Source organism: Onychomys torridus, chromosome 11 (assembly GCF_903995425.1).
Source record: "Onychomys torridus chromosome 11, mOncTor1.1, whole genome shotgun sequence".
In the NCBI taxonomy this organism is placed as follows: Eukaryota; Metazoa; Chordata; class Mammalia; order Rodentia; family Cricetidae; genus Onychomys; species Onychomys torridus.
In genome coordinates this window covers 57,644,533-57,660,583 of record NC_050453.1, presented here as the reverse complement: position 1 = coordinate 57,660,583, position 16,051 = coordinate 57,644,533, and the positions used below count along the sequence as shown (strand labels likewise).

Below are 16,051 nucleotides of genomic sequence, written 5' to 3'. Positions count from 1 at the left end.
ACTCGGGACCGCGACTCGGAGAGGAGACGCGGGCCGGCGCCAAGCTGGTCCAACTGGTTCTGAGCAGGAAGTCTCCCGCCCTCGCCCCCTAACCGCAGTGCAGCCCCGCGCTAGCCCCGGCACCGGTGCAGCCCGCAGCCCGGTGCGACCGTCCCGCTGAGCGGCCGCGCTGGAGAGGGACCCGCCCCGGCGGAGGTCGGCGGCGCGGCTTTGTCTGGGACGTCCACACCCTCGAGGCAGCTCCCCGGGGCCGGCGAATGGGAGCGCGGCGGCGCGGGGCCGAGCCGGGCTGAGATAAGCGGCCATGTGACCCTACCTGGCGCGGGGGAGGGGCCGCAGGTGAGCGGCGGAGCGCGGAGCTCGGCACGCGGCGGCCGCGGGGCTCGGCAGCATGTCGGTCAGCAGAAAGGACTGGTCCGCGCTGTCCAGGTGAGAGCCGCCACCCAGGCCGGGTGGGCCGGGGCTGGGGGGCAGCCTCGCCCCTTCGGATCGCCTCTCCCGGACACAGGCCTGCTCCCCCCCAACGCCCCCGCCGAAGCGGGATCCTGGTCTTGTTGCTCCTCGGTGGGGACAGAATTGAGACCAAACTCGGGACCCCTCAGGTGACAGGGAGGGTGGTTTCCCTGCTCCGCAGCTTCCTGTCCCCTTAGGTCCTAGAGAATGGGCTAGGAGAAGGCTGGTCCGCAACCTGGACAGCCCAGGGTGCCACTGTCTGTGAGGGCAAAGGAACATTTTACCGGGCTGGGGAGGTTCAAGAGTTACCCCAAGCCTTCTTCTTGAGTGAACCCCCAGTCTCCGCGCCTCTGCTAAGAGTTTTTAGAGTGAGTCTGGGAAGTGTCCTATAGCCCCACCTAATGGAGTCAACAGAGCCGGGGACTGTGACTAGGATCAGAGAAAGCAGCTCCCCCATCCTAAGAGAAGCTCAAATTCTGAGTTCGCATTTGGGGCGGCATCCCCGCTGGGGGCAAGACATTTGCAATCCCTGTCTGCACTGCTGTTCATGTTCGTGAACTGGTCCCAATGGGTCGGAAACTGTATCTGCTTTTCCTGCCTGCTGGACAGCCTATCAGGGTCCGAGAAACCTAGGAGGGTGGGTATCTGAGAGGCAGCCCCTCTGTTGCCTCCTCCCGGAGCTGTTGCCCTCCCTCTCCAGGACTGATGAAATAGCATCTTTTCCCCCATGTCCTTTGACTGAGTCCCTAATTTGGAATGCATCCTGTGTCCTAAGGGAACAGAGGCTCACACTGGAGCCCTGCTCTTTCTGTTCCTTAGGCTCCAGTCAGGGTGGAATTGGCCTCTTGGCTCTCTCAAGTGGGCTGTGGGTCTTCAGGCTGCTGTGGGGTCAGAGCTAGCTCTGTAGATGCAGTCCATCAACTCTAGCAGCGTGGGTACCGTAACCTTGCTTATGAAGGCTTCTTTCACACATTTTTCATCACCTAAGATCAGCTGCCCCTCTGAGCGCTTGGTTTTGTTGTTGTTGTTGTTGTTTTTTGTTTTGTTTTGTTTGTTTTGTTTTGTCTCAGTCTCTTACAGAAGTTCATGCTTTTGGTCTGAGGATTACCTCCTCAGACCTACTTAGGGCACTGCTCTGAAGTATAGGTGCCCTCAGCCTCGGTGCAGAGGGGCCCATAGTATTTAGAGAAGGGGAAAGGTAAGCCCCAAGGAGGGTAAGATCCAGTGCTCTGGAAAGGGAACCCAGGCTGCCTTAGAGGTCAGACACACCCCAAGGAAGGTATGTGCTGAGGGTGGAGCTGGTGTGGGGGGCAAGGCCTTGGACTCTGCCTGTGGGTCAGTGTGCACGGGGTTGTTGCGGGAGTGTCTTTGTTTCTGGGTGTGGGCACGTCAGTGCCTATGAATGCATGCTCAGATACAGAGTGCAGCTTCTGTGTGGGTGAGCCTGTTTATGGCCTGTGTAGAGATGCGATGCCAGTGTGGGCAGATGAGTTTGCTCCCAGTATGCTTCATCTAAATGGTGGTTGAACATGTTAGTACTACACATTAGCTTAAAAATACAAAACAGATCTGACTTCCTTAGAAGTGCCCAGCCTGTTACAGGTGTTTGTGATTTTTGTTTACTTATTTTTTTGTTTAAAAGCCTGGCTGTGTGTGTGTGTGTGTGTGTGTGTGTGTGTGTGTGTGTGTGTAGAGGATTTGGCTTGGAGCACTAAGATTTTTAATGGGAATGAGGTCTGGTCTTAGCTTGTCCACTGCTCAGTTGGACAGACTCATGTGGCTGCAGGGGTGGGGCTGAGTTCCCATGGGATGTCCAGGCTAATGATAGTGAACCCCTGGGGAACCAGTCCTGCCACTGGAGGACCTAGTCTGGCCTCCCTGCCCAGTCCCAGCCTTCATGGAACCCCGTGGGCAGCTGCAGCTGCTGCCAACAGTCTCCCTGATGAGGCACCTGGAACAGAGGACCGCTCCTGCTCTGCTCTCTGAGTGAGCAACAAGCCTCAGCGGGCTGCAGGAAGGGGCTGTGAGTCACCATCCACCAAGCCTCCCAGACTGGGGAGGCCTGTGCTGAGGGCGTGACAAGGGTAGCCTCAACTAGAACCAAGGCGGAGATGTGAGCCTGCACTCACTGCCCTCAGCCGGGAGGCTCAGAAGCTGCGGGCCTGGGATGGGGTAGTGGGTGAGCTGCTTGCCCGGGTCAGTCTTTTCCTTTCCTCAATGTGCTGACCTGGTGACCAGTGAGGATATGCCAGCCTGTCTGTGGGGGGTGAGGGGTGGATCTGAGAGCCCCGGGACTAAGTGACCAGTGGTTAATCATTTCCTTTAACGGCCCTCTCACCTCCTGTGCCTCTCTGGATTCTCCTGATACCTTTCTTCAGACTGTCTGGTGCCGAAGGGACCTCAGACCACCCACAATAACTCCTCAGTAAATGGAAGGGGAGCCTGAGACCTGCCTGCACAGGAGCTGAAGGTTGGCCCAAAGTCACAGCCACACTGAGGGCCCTTCCACTGTTCCCCCCTTCCCCAGGCCCAGGTCTCTGAGCCCCAGGGTTCACCAAATGCTTCTGGGGCATCTTCACAAACCCTCTAGCTACTTAAACTAGAGCAGCTGAGCCTGTAAGAGGCTTGTCTGTGACCACTGGGGGAAATGGGGTCTATTCCTAAGTGTAACAGGGCAGTGATGTCTTAGGCATCCAGGAGAAAGGGTGAATCAGGAATGGGGAGGGATAGCAGCCTCATCTGGAGGTGCAGAGAGGGACGTGCGTCCCCCCAAGAGGTGGAGGAAAGGGTGTGGAAGGGAGTGAATGGCGGGCTGCTTGCTTGGCCTGCAGGGTCAGTTGCCGAGTCTCTGGGCTGTTAGAGCCTGCAGGTTTCACACAGGGCCTGGCCCTAGGGCTCCATGGTTGCTGGCCTTCCCTAAACCTCTGTCCTTGCAACTGCACCCTGAGCTTGGCTGGCCCTGCTCCTGCTTAGGCCCCGCTTTCCTTCCGAATGTTCAGCTGTTAGGCTCTGACTTAGGACCTTCCTTGCAGGGCATCTTTCCTGGCCCTTGGTGTCTTGGTTAAGGCACAAGGTTTTGAGAGGATGACGTAGGTGGGAGGTCTTGGTTCCTTCTTTTCAGTCGCCATGCTTTCTCTAGAAAGTTATGAGCTCCTCCAAGCCCCAGGTTTCTCCAAGTCAAGGTGGGTAGCACCACCTTGCTCATAGCCTTGTATGGATTAACATCAGTGGTGTTCGTAAAGTGCTTGGACCAGCCTCTGGCGTTGTAGTAAGCCCTGACACATTGGTGCCACCCCACCTTCCTTCATTCTTTTACTTGTTGATTTCTTTTTCACCGTTTTTGGATTTCAAGCCCTGTTTTAGGCCCCCCAAATAATGGATTTATTTCCGGGGTTCCAGTAATTGCACCTGCAAAGGAAGCTGACCTTTGCCTTCCTTCTCCTCCATTTCTGTCCATTTCTTCCTTTGGAGGCCAATACTCTTTGCTTATTGGAGATAACATTCTTCCCCCGGGGTGGGGTGAGATAATGAAAGGATTCATGCTTTGCTGGGTGTCAGTAGCCCCATGATTTCTGAGCAGCAGGTCTTGGTGACCACATCACCCTTCTTGAGTGTTGGGGTCTGGGTGTAAAGCTTGGAAACCCGAAAGTACATCGGGCCCTGACTTCTGCAGCCAGGTTTTGGCCCAACCTGGTTATGAATCATGTTTGAAGAGACCTGGTTCAGGCTGATGGCACACCACAGAGGGCCCCAGAGGAGGGCAAACAAAGCCCCTGCTTCCCCAAGGGCAGTGAGCAGCCTATGAGAACAGTGTTGCTCATGGTCAAGGAATCCTGCAGGATCCAGCCAGCTCTACTGGGTGTGGGTTGGGAGTGTTCACTTTCCTCTGGATGTGGACCCTCTCTGGAGGGTTGGGGTTGTTCCTAAACCAGGACAGGGACAGGGTGCATGCAGAGGGAGAGAGGGAACAGTGTCCTCATTTGCAAGCCAGCAGAAGTTGGCAGGGGAGAGGTGGGACCCCAGGCTCTGGCTCATAAGAGACTGTGTGCAGGGTGGGGGAGAGTGAAGGATCAGTCCATACATATACAAAGATTACAGGGTTCAGGTGAAGGTCCAGGGGAATCCCACTTAAGATCCATGGTCAAGGCCATAGGGAAAAACCCTGGCCCTTTTTCATTTGCACTGAGGTGGAATGCAATCATGACTCAGATGAACAGAGGAACTGAGGTTGCCCTCATAATGGTAGAACTGGGATATTCCAGAAGTTTCTCTGCTATGCTTGCTTCTTTCCTTGGGGTGATGAGCAGACACCCCCTTCCCTATGTAGAGAGATGGACAGATTGCCTTCAGGAGCTCACTGCTGGCTCCCTCTTTGTATTCTTCTGCATCAAGGCAGAAGTTGGTGATTTCTCAGGAAGAGGAGAGTCCTGGCTTCTGCTAGTGACATTTACACTGGTTCTTCCACATTTGTTAGCACTTGCTATATGCTGGTCTCCATGTTAGACAGCAGAGGTCTTCACACCATGCTGCTCTGACCTTGCTCCTAGCTCCTCTGTAGGCTGTCCCTGGTCTATCATCTTCCTGTGAGCATCAGCTTGTTTTTTTTTTTTTTTTTTACTTTTGGTTTTTTGAGACAGGGTTTCTCTGTGTAGTTTTGGTGCCTGTCCTGGATCTCGCTCTGTAGACCAGACTGGCCTCGAACCCACAGAGATCCACCTGCCTCTCTGCCTCTGCCGCCTGGCTTGAGGAATGTTTTTAATCTCTATTCCCTTCTTCAGTTGCAAGCCAACATGACTTGCCTTTAAAAATTTGCTACTTCAAGGACAGAATTATGCATAAGAAAAAGGAATATGTCAAGGCATACTTTCCTTAATACCCAAACTTACAGACTAGAGCCTTTGAGTGTTTATTTGTTGTTTGTCTGGGTGGATGGAGGGAAGATGGGCTGGGAGTGGGCAATAGGTGGGTTTCTGGTGGGTAGGTGTTTAAAAATGGTGAGAAGAGCAGGTGCATGGTTGACTGGATCACCAGATGATTGGCTGGCTGGGGGAATGGATTAGTGGGGGGTTGTTCAGCTGCCTGAAAGTGTCCAGTTAGTTCCACAAAAGAGCAGAAACCAAATGTAGAGTGTATGGAGTCCCCTTGCTACTCCAGGCAGGGAGAAGATAGCTCTAAAGGTCGAGAGACGCCCTGAGAAGTGAAAGGGTATGGTGTTTTCCTCTCTGTGGTATTTGTGAGCCTACCCTTCCCCTACCACCAGAGGCTAAGGAATTTTGTGGGTTGTGAGCTACTTTGAGGCAATTCCTCAGTTATTGTCTGTCAAGAACTCTGAAGAGGGGCTGGAGAGATGGCTCAGAGATTAAGAGCACTGGTTGCCCTTCCTGAGTACCTGAGTTCAATTCCCAGCAACTACATGGTGGCTCCCAACCATTTGTAATGAAATCTGGTGCCCTCTTCTGGCTTGCAGGGATGTGTGCAGACAGAACACTGTATACATAATAAATAAATAAATAAATCATTTAAAAAAAAAAAAAAAGAACTCGGAAGAGAGTGGCCCTTGTCAAGGTCACCTTCTTCCTTCGGACAGAGCCACGCCCCCTTCCCTGTTCCCATCATCGAGAGACGTTCTGCTCCCACAGTAAAATACAGCACAGTGGTCCTCAGCTGGGGGCATTGGTACCCCAAGGGGCTATTTGGTAATTCTGGAAAATTTCTTTGGTTGTCCCAACTGGGTGCTGCTGCTGCTGGCGTCTAGGGGTGTTGCTTGGTTCCCTCTAATCCAGCGCAGCTCCTCGAAAAGAATTATCTGGCCAAAATGTCAGCGGTGCCAGCCCGGAGAAACTCCGCTCTGACTAGATCCCTGCAAGCTGTGAAGAAAGGAACTGTGTTTAAAAATTAAATTTTCTAGTAGCCATGTTAAAGAAGTAAAAGGGGAAAAAATAAATGATATATCTCCACTTGCTTTAATCTACCCAAAAGCGATTATTTTAACATGTAGTCAATACACACTTTTTTCTTTTCTTTTCTTTCTTTCTTTCTTTCTTTCTTTCTTTCTTTCTTTCTTTCTTTTTTTTTTTTTTGATACAGACTCTCACTGTGTATCACAGGGGAGCTTGAAGTTCCTGGGCTCAAGCCTTCTAGCTGGCTGGAACTACAGATACAGGCCATCACAGAAAGTCACACTATTTCAACGAGAAATTTTTACACTTTGTTCTCCATCCTGGGTCTTTGAAATATGCTGTGTATGCGTACTTATAACATTCTTGTCCCAAGTCACCTGCACTGCAGTACCCCAGGGCCACTGGCGGCAGGGCTGCCTAGAGGCAGTTTGTCATCTGTGGGACCAAAGCCTGTGGGAGTTTGGAGTCTGGCTAGGGAAGATGTTGGCCAGTCTGTGCTGATCCCTGCCTCCTTCCCTCAGCCTGGCCCGGCAGCGGACTTTGGAGGATGAGGAGGAACAGGAGCGTGAACGCAGGCGGAGGCATCGCAACCTGAGTTCAACCACGGACGATGAATCTCCAAAACTCACCCAGAATGGAGCTCAGAGGCCTGTGGAGAGGTATGTGGTGGTGCTAGAGCTGAACATCATTCCTTCAGTTTGAGTACAAGTGAGGGACCTAGCTGCCCCAGAAGACTATGTGAAATCTGACCTGCTAGAGATTTGCTCCAGCAGTAAGGCTGATGGTGGGCAGATAAAAATTCAAGTTCCTCATCATCCCTAGACCCATCCTCAGCCCAAGCATGGTCCCCATCCTCCTCATCGACACTCACAGATGCTGTTTGGTGAGCCTGTCCATGAGCCCTCCTCTGCTGGACATTTTATGTATGTGGCTCCCTCAGTCCTGACGATGTGTGAGAGGTCGCTGTTAATAACTTGTTTTACTGTGGGAGAGACTCAGGGAAGCATGCTTAGATAACTCGTCGAGGTCCCGTGAGCGTGGCCACAAGTGTTCATCCAGCTTCGTCAGACTTCCCTTAAACAGGCTACCTCCCTTTCCATACTCGGAGCCTCCCCATTCCGAGGGGGGCAAAAGGGGACCAATCTTGACATCTCGGTTTTTGGGGAGTATGAGGGAAAGGAAGAGAAGGTCCCAGAACTTCCTGAGTGCTGCCTGTGGGCTAGGCCATTGCTCTCTCATGGGATGGCTCTCCTTTCGCTGTGTAACAAGCTCAGTTTATAGGTTTGAAAAGCTCAGACAGTAAGTTAACTTGCCTGAAATCACATGAAAAGCAGGGTGACTAGGGCCTCTGGGTTTTGCACAGTTATTTTATGTTGCTCTTGTTCCTTTACATATCCCGATGAAGAAAGGCCAGGTGTGTCTGTGGGCCAAACCCATGGCTGCCACCATGTTCCAGATATACCCCTGCAATGGCCAGGATACTAGAGTGGTGCCTCAGAAGCCTGGGCTTTCCTTTTAGCTCCCTACCAGTTTGCTCCCACCGTCTCCTCTAGGCTCTGATGGACAGGGACTGAACTCACTCCTCTGAGCCCTCTTGGCAAATGTTGCCCCAGGTCCAGAACCTATAAAGCAGTTGCTTGCTCAGTGTTAGTGATTGTGGCTGAACATGGAACACTGTACAGGACTCTGATTTTTCTAGAGCCCTGAGGTGCTTCATCCAAGTGACCCTTTGGAAGGGCAGCATGTACAGAAGAGATAAAAGTGACTATTTTGAAAATAGTGGTGGTGGGGGCTGGGAGAGCAGGGTCTAACTTGTTTGCTTCCTCCCTGGTGGCCCTGGGGGCATCTCATTGAGTCAGCTACACCCAGGGTCACCCTCACTCCTGACGTCATCTGATTCTGTCCACCTTGTCTCCCTGTGTCTTTTGATTCAGGCTGCCCAGCGTGGAGGAAGCGGAGGTCCCTAAGCCATCACCCCCAGCCTCCAAAGATGAAGATGAGGACTTCCAGGCCATCCTTAGGACTCGGAAGGAACGGAGACAGAGGCGTCAAGTGGTAGAGGCTGTCCAGGCTCCCGTGCAGGAAAGGCTACAGGGAGAGGGGGAAAGGGACAGCCCCGGCCCCGGCTCTGAGCAGACCTTGCCGCAGCCTCTTGTGCCTAAGAAGAAAGGGGAGCCCCTGCCTCGCCGGAGATTGAGTCGGGAGCAGCGAGGCCCTTGGGCCCAGGAAGAAGAGCACCCAAAGGGCAGAGAGCTTGGGGAAGGGGAAAAGGGGCTTCTAGAGGAGGCAGGGGCCCAGCGGAAGACCTCCATCTCTGAGAAACTGCCTGTCCCAGAGAAAACTCCGGTGCCTACCAAGAGACTGGCTCCGGAGAAAGCCTGCCCCTCAGAGAAGGGGGCAGCAGCAGAGAAAGCACCCCTGACTGAGAAGAAACGCAGCCCAGAGAAGTTGGTTCCAGAAAGAACGAGTGTGTCAGAGAAGTCGACAGTACCCGAGAAGACACTCGTGTCTCTGAAGACAGCAGCACCAGAGAAGAGGTCCCCTCCGGTTCTAGAAAAAGCCATTGTCTCTGAGAAGATGCAAGAGAGGAGGCTGGTGTCCGAGAAGGCATCCATCTTCGAGAAGTCACTAGTCTCGGAGACAAAGCTGGCTCCGAAGAAAGCAGCAGCCTCAGAGCAGCCCCAGGCCCCTGGGGGAAGCCAGGCTGCCACAAGGGAGCCCAGAGGGAGGGCCGCCCCTGGGAAGAGCCCTCCTTCCTCTGCAGAGCAGGGCACAACAGACCCTCCGACTAAGGCTTCTTGCTTCCCACCCATCACACTCCAGGTGGGCACTGCCCCTTTCTCCCTTGCCGTCCCTGCCAGCCCTGAGGCCTCTACTTCCCACACTTCCTCCTCTCCTCCCGAATTTGGGCTGGCCTCGGCAGTTTTTTCTCTCCTAGCAAGTAGAATTCCTAGCTATGGTCTGAATAGGACCCCGAGTCAGAGGCAGATTGTTGGAGCCAAAAGGAGCCATGTGCAGAGAGCACCTGGGGTCTCCAACCACATCCTCATCCAGGTCCTGGACTCCAGCCCCCTAGCCATTTATTTCTGCTCAGAGCCAGGGTAACCTCATCACCTGTCCACTACAGAGCCCTCCGAAGAAACTGGCACTCATTAAGCATGGGAGCCTTAGGCTAGATAGCAAGCTCTTAGGGCGCCTGAGAGCCTTCCAAAACTAAAGCTCTGCCTGGTGGCCGGGCTACACGAGGCTATGTGGTTACTGCATAGCAGGGGCAGGAGAGTGAGGCACAGGCAGCTGGGCTGACCCTTCCATCTCTATCTTTTGGGATTAGCCAGGCCATCCAAGGGCCCCCTGGAAGTTTGGGCGTGGGGGCTGCTTGGGCCTAGGAACACTCTCCCCTTGTCCTGAGGAAGGTGAGTTCTTGTCTGACACCTTTGCTCCACTCAGGTAAAAATTCCCAGCAAGGATGAAGAAGCAGACACACCCTCACCTACCCTGTTCACCTACAGCAGTTCCCTCAAACGCTCCAGCCCCAGGACCATCTCCTTTCGGGTAAGAGCCTGGGACCCTTGTCATCAATCCACTGCGGAGCAGGCAAAGGAAACCAGTGCCCATTAAGCAAGAGCTTTCGTATACAATCGGAAGTCTCTTTAGAGACTGGATAGACAGGAGCTTTGAATTTCCATGGGCGCCCAAACTAGACGAGAAATGTTAAATAAAGAAGAGCAGATTGAAGACCTAGAAAATATGTGTTAGCGGGGAGGGAATGTGTAAATAAATGTGAGCAGCCCCACCTAGTGGATAAGAACAGGACTGCAGGAAGATGAACTTGCCAGACCAGACTGGCCTGTCATGGCGTCTTGTATCTTCCTTAGGAGAGAGCTGCAGGTTTCTCTCCAGTGTTCTCTGCCCCTGCCTTGCTTCCATGTGATGAGACTGGAAAGTCTCATCTGGTCTGTCTCAGAGCTTATTCTTGGTTCTTTTGTTTACTGGGTCATCTGCTCATCCATTGATTGAGTTTGCCTTGTGCCTTGATGTACGCCCTGGGAAAGGGGCCACATATCTGAGGTTGACCAGTAGTACCCTCAAGGCTCTTGGGTAGTGGAGAGGCAGATAGTAATACAGGTTGTAATAGGTACCTTGGCAAGGCTCGGGTGGCAGAGGAAGGGCTTTGGACCCACACTGAAGGGTCAAGGCAGGCGTTTCCAGATTAAGACTTTTAATGAAGGCTTGGCACTTGCACCGGGTTAGAGAGGCGCGGGGGTGGGGTGAGGTTGTCTCAGGAAGAAGATGCATCCTGAGAGCTAGCTGCCTCACTGGAGAGGGGGCTTGGACTTTCCTCAGACCCTCACTTACCAACCTCACCTTCTCATTTCAGATGAGCCCCAGGAAAGACAACTCAGAAACAACCTTGACCCGCAGGTGAGCCTGCCTGGAGGCCTGACTCTCTTTGGCCTGGTTATCTGTTTGTTTTCATCTGCTGTCATGTGCCAGGTTATGCCACAGCGTACATGAGGGGAGGTGCAGATGTGTTTAGTGTGTTTAATGGTCTCAAGTGAGTTGTGACTCTAGATCTGGCAGGGCGACAGGGTTGATAGGTGGTCCTGGGATTGGGTGAGATGGAAGTGTCACAATAGCTTTGTGTAGTGGGTAGCTGTTTGAGCCATGCCCTGAAGCATTGCCCCAAGTGAGGCAGCTGTAGCTGTTATATCTGCCTATGACCTTGAGATACCGGCCTCTGGACGTGGCCATTGGGACCCTTAAGACCTGGGATGCATGTACACTGGCCTCTCTTGGCTACCTTGTGGTTCTGGATGCTGAGATCTTGGACGAATCTGCCCAATGTGGGGCAGGCATGCTGTTTCAGGGAGTTGAGTACTCACCCTGTGGTCCCTGGGAGAGTTGCTTGGATGCAGCCTTGATGGGTCTCTGAAGAGGGAGGAGGCTATGTTCTATCTTGGAGTTGGGGTGGGAGAGGGTAAGAGAACATTCCAGAAGGAAGACTATGGTTAGGACAAAGAAGGGAAAGACTCAGCAGTGGCAGGCCTAGCGTGCGGGGCCAGGAACCGGCGTGTTTAGTAACTCCCCTGTAACACTGAGCCAAGCAGATGGAGAATGGTACATTAGGTGGAGCAGGGGGGAGTGGCAAACACAAATCTGAAATCTACTGCTGGTGTTACCAGTTCCGTCCACCTTTGATGTACTTACCTCCCTGCTAAACCTTTAATAAGGGCTTATGTTCCTAGGCTGGGGCTGGGGCTGGAGCAAGCAGAGAACAAAGACAAGTCAGTGGCTAGCCCGAAGCAACTCACTTGAGACCATTAAACCCGGAACCACCCAGGCAGGCAGATGCAGGGACAGCTGGTGTGGGCGGGCGCACAGGGGCTGTGATGACCGCGCAGCCTGTGAGAACTGAGGTGAGCGGAAGTGACAGGGTGTGCAAGTTCCTGGAGTCTGGAGATGGCACCCTGACCAGTACAATCTGCTCTGCAACAGAGGTGACTTCGTCAGTCCCCGTCCTTCTCTGCCAGCAGGGGGGGGATATTAGGGGGTTGTTCTTCAAGCCTGAGGGCAGGCCTGGCTTGCCTGGGGTAAGAGCCTCAGCTGGCTCATCTCAATCTGTCTTCCCATCCTCCAGCGCCAGTGTGAGGCTGCCGGCTAGCACACTGAAGCTAGAAGAGAAACTCGAGAGATACCATACAGCCATCCAGGTAGGAGCAGAGGGGTCCTCCAGAGCCCCCGCCAGGGTGGAGGGCACTACTGATGAACATACAGTCATGGTTCTACTGCTCCCGTCTCCGATTTACAGAGATCCGAATCCGTCAGGTCTCCAGGCTCCTCCCGCACTGAGGTCCTTGTGGCTCCTGCTGGTGTAGCCAGCAAGCGCCACCTCTTTGAGAAGGAGCTGGCAGGCCAGAACCGCGCAGAACCAACCATCCGAAAGGTGAGGGCCAGATCCCAACGGCCAGGGTTCTAGACTGACACCCTCGAAGCCTGGGCCGCGGCCTCGGCAGCGTTAGAAACTGTGTCGCTCTGCATTGAGTCTCCTTAGCCGGGTGCAGACCTCCCCAGGGTGGGGCCTGTCCCAGGCACGCAGTTTGTGCTGAGTGGATGTTGTAGTGGAGAGAATCTTGTCCCCATTTCGGGGCCTCTGGAAGAATCTTAGTGCCTCCAGGGACTCTGAACCTTAAGGTGGGAATTTTCTTTCTAGGAGAATCTGCGACTCTCAGGGGTTGTGACATCGAGACTTAACCTGTGGATCAGCAAGACCCAGGACTCCGGAGACCAGGGCCTTCAGGTACTTTTACCCGCATGTCAGGTCGGAGGAGGGATGGGCCTGACAGCCATGACAGGTCATTTCAGAAGTGGAGCTGGTGGCGAGGGGAGAGGGGAGAGACACAGCTTGTGGGTGACAGCTGCAGGGAGGAGTGGGTCTAGGTCCTTGTCACTTCAGGAAGAACAAAGCCACGTGGAGTGGGGGACAGTTGGGAGTTCCCAAGTCCCTCTTTACCCTGAGCTCTTGGTCTCTACTCTCATGTCCCAATCAGGAGGTACAGAAAGAGGCATCCGTCACCAGGAGGGCTCAGTGGGGAAACAAGTCGGCCATGTCCTTGGATGCAGAGGTGAGTGAAGCCCCCCCCCCATCTATCTAAATGCATACTCTCAGTGGGTTGCAATTGTGTGGTCTCAGCACCCAGGTTCTGTCAAACCCTGTGTGCCTAGATGATTCACCCATGAGATAATGGGAGTCCTACACTGGCTTGGCTGAGCCATAGCTTGGCAAAGCCTCTCCCATCTAGCCATCAGGTTTTGGGTACTTACCCAGTGTGGGTGGAGGCTTGGTTGTCTGAAGGGTTATCTTCTTGTCTAGAGGTGCCCTCCCCCATGGCACCAGGAACCCCGTTTTCCTTGTTCTAATTGGCCTTTGTCTCACAGGTGTGACAAGCCCTGCCAGGACAGACCTGCAAATGTGTACCCCAAGGGCCCTTCTTCATGCCCTGCGGCACTCCTGACTCTTGATGTCCCCATTCCCTTTCTGTCTCTCAGCCAGGCTGGTCAGGGCCCCTGGAGGCCAGGAACATGAATGACATTCCTCCGGCCCCTCCCCAGCCCTGCCTGGGGGGCCGATATGCTCTGGAGCTTTCTTGCCTTGCTGCAGGCACAATATATCCTGAACCCAGCAGGACCCAGAACACAGCCCTGGCACATCAGCCATGGCGTCTCCATGTCCTGTCTAGAGACTGCCCCTTCCTCCTGCTCACTTCCAGCATCAGGCTGGGTTGTTTTGCCAACTCCAGAGTTATCCGTCCTGCCTGCTCCCAGCAGGTACTCTGTGTGCCTGTGATATTCCCCAAGCTAAGTCCTAGACCTAGTCACTGCTCCCTGGGGCTTTTTCAAGCCAGACAGGAAAGGCGTCACCAGGCGCTCGATGCCCATGTGCTGCATCTCCCGGCTTTGTCTGCCCCCCCCTCCAACCCCTTCCCCTTATCTGGAGCTCAGTGCCTTTTTGTATTACCACAAACCCTACTATCACCCAGAAAACTCTTTTCTCAGGAAGGAACTGATAAACTCGTTCATCCTCAGGTGTAAGTGGCTGGTGATGTTGATGGGTTTGTCCCCACTGGCTCTGATTTCCTTCGGGGTCAGCTGCAGGGGAGAGGTGGATCCCCGGCTTTGGTGGAAGGAGAATCACACTCCTTGTTCCCATATTCTCTCTTATTAAGATGTTAGGTTTGTCCTCAGTGGTCCTAGCTTGGTGACTTCATAGTACAGAACTGGGGGCTGGAGAGATGGCTCAGCAGTTAAGAACCCTGGTTGCTCTTCCAGGGGAACCGAGCACCGAGTCCCCAGCACCTGCGTATCAACTGACAAATGTCTGACACTCCGGTTTCAGGGGCTCTGTGGGCACTGCATGCACATGGTGCATAGATATCCATGTAAGCAGAGCACACACAAAATAAAAACATTTAAGAGCACAGAACTGCCACATACCTTCATCCCATCTTTCTCCCCAGGCTTCCTCTTCCCAGTCCAGTAGTATGGCCCCATGTGTGTGTGTAGAATGCTGAGCCACCTGAAAATACACAGCAAACTGAGAAAGACAGTCCAGTGCCCTGCAGCCCCATTATGGCTGGAGCCTAAAAAGAGGTCTTCAGTCATTACAGCTCTTCCTCATGGTTGATTGCTCTGGTTTCACCTAGAACCAGCTTGAGGGGGAATGGGTGCAAAGGCTGCCCATACCAACTTTGCAGCCTGAGGCAATGCCACAGTTTCTCAGAACGTGGCTAATAAGTACAGCACTGCCCCCCTGCTCCGTAGTTGATGGGGCAGAAGCAGCCAGTCCCACTTGCCTTTGTGTCCTGGGTGAAGGCCCCTCTAGTCCCGAGGACAGAGACCCTCAGCCCCAGGATGTGCTCATTTGTCAGTACCCAGAGCTGGCTTACCTCTGTGGGTCCCCTGTAGCTGGTCTCACACTTTTGCTAGGCTGGGGCAGGTGCTGGGGAAAGGGGAGCAGAACCTGAAGACCTGCTTGGAACACCCTGTACATCCTGCCAAGAACTTGATCTGCAATTGAGGGTTGGTGGGCAAGGCAGAGGAGGTGGCTGTGTGTCACCTGGACAATGGAGGCTGTGACTGCTCTGGTTCTGCTGAGCACCTTGACTACTACCCCACGCCCTTCCCTTCTCTGCATCCTGAGAGTTCAAGCAGGTGACCTCAAATGGCTTTGGGATGTTCATGTTGCAAATTTTGAGTAGTTCGTTGGCAGGTGAACTTTCGTAGCTGGCAGAGCATCTCTCAGGAGAGGCTCATGGGTGCTCCCCTCAGACAGTGGAGGGGATGCTTATCAGGTGCAGCTCAGTGCAGAGCTCTGCCCGCATCCCCTCTTTGGGATGGCCCTTGTGAGCAGGCTGCTGGGCAGAGTGTGGGTGGCAGCAGCTCCACTCCACGACTTCTTCTGCCACCTGCTTTGCTTTGGAGGCAACTGATGAGCAAAGGTGTAGCTGGAGTTTTCCTGTGTCCTGCCTGGTCAGACCCAAGTAAACACGCAGAAGCTTACATTAATTAAAACTGCTTGGCCAGTAGCTCAGGCTAATTGCTGACTAGCTCTTATACTTAAACTCAGCCCATTTCTGTTAATCTATATGTTGCCACATTTTCTGTGGCTTTACCTGTATGCCATTATGTGCTGCCCCCTGGACGACGGGCTGGTGTCTCCTTTCTCAGCCTTCCTCTTCCCAGAATTCTCCTCTCTGCTTGTCCTGCTTATACTTCCATCCTGGCTACTGGTCAATCAGTGCTTTATTAAACCAGTGTATAAAAGCATTATCCCACAGCATTTCCCCTTTTCTGCTTAATTAAAAGGGAAGGTTTTAACTTTAACATAGTAAAATTACATACAACCAATAAGAATTACAGTTACAATATCTAGTCTCTTTGTATTTTGCAAAATTAAAGAAAATATTCTATCTGTCCTATATTTGTGAATCTAAAGTTTTATATCTAATTTGTCTTTTATCATAACCATTATATTATAACTATCTAGTCTTCAACTACATCAAAAACCTCAGAAAGATACAACTTTACCTAAGTAAACAGGAAGAGCATTGTAAGCAACTTTCCAAAAATCTAGAATGACAGAGACAGCTGCCTGCCTGGACAGTTACCCAAAGTTCCTCTGTAATGTTGGGACACCCATC

The 16,051-nt window shown here is 53.1% G+C and overlaps 1 protein-coding gene across 1 annotated transcript in view; it reads left to right on the top strand.

Moving 5' to 3' along the window:
- The window catches only part of Lad1 (ladinin 1), a 29,110-nt gene continuing 13,059 nt past the window's right edge, over window positions 1–16,051 (top strand). The window contains exons 1-9 of the mRNA XM_036203030.1: window positions 1–429; window positions 6,875–7,012; window positions 8,288–9,176; window positions 9,801–9,905; window positions 10,732–10,775; window positions 11,992–12,064; window positions 12,163–12,297; window positions 12,565–12,651; window positions 12,902–12,976. Coding sequence (XP_036058923.1) covers window positions 392–429; window positions 6,875–7,012; window positions 8,288–9,176; window positions 9,801–9,905; window positions 10,732–10,775; window positions 11,992–12,064; window positions 12,163–12,297; window positions 12,565–12,651; window positions 12,902–12,976 — 1,584 coding nt within the window. The 5' untranslated portion in view covers window positions 1–391. The remainder of the gene's footprint in view (window positions 430–6,874; window positions 7,013–8,287; window positions 9,177–9,800; window positions 9,906–10,731; window positions 10,776–11,991; window positions 12,065–12,162; window positions 12,298–12,564; window positions 12,652–12,901; window positions 12,977–16,051) is intronic.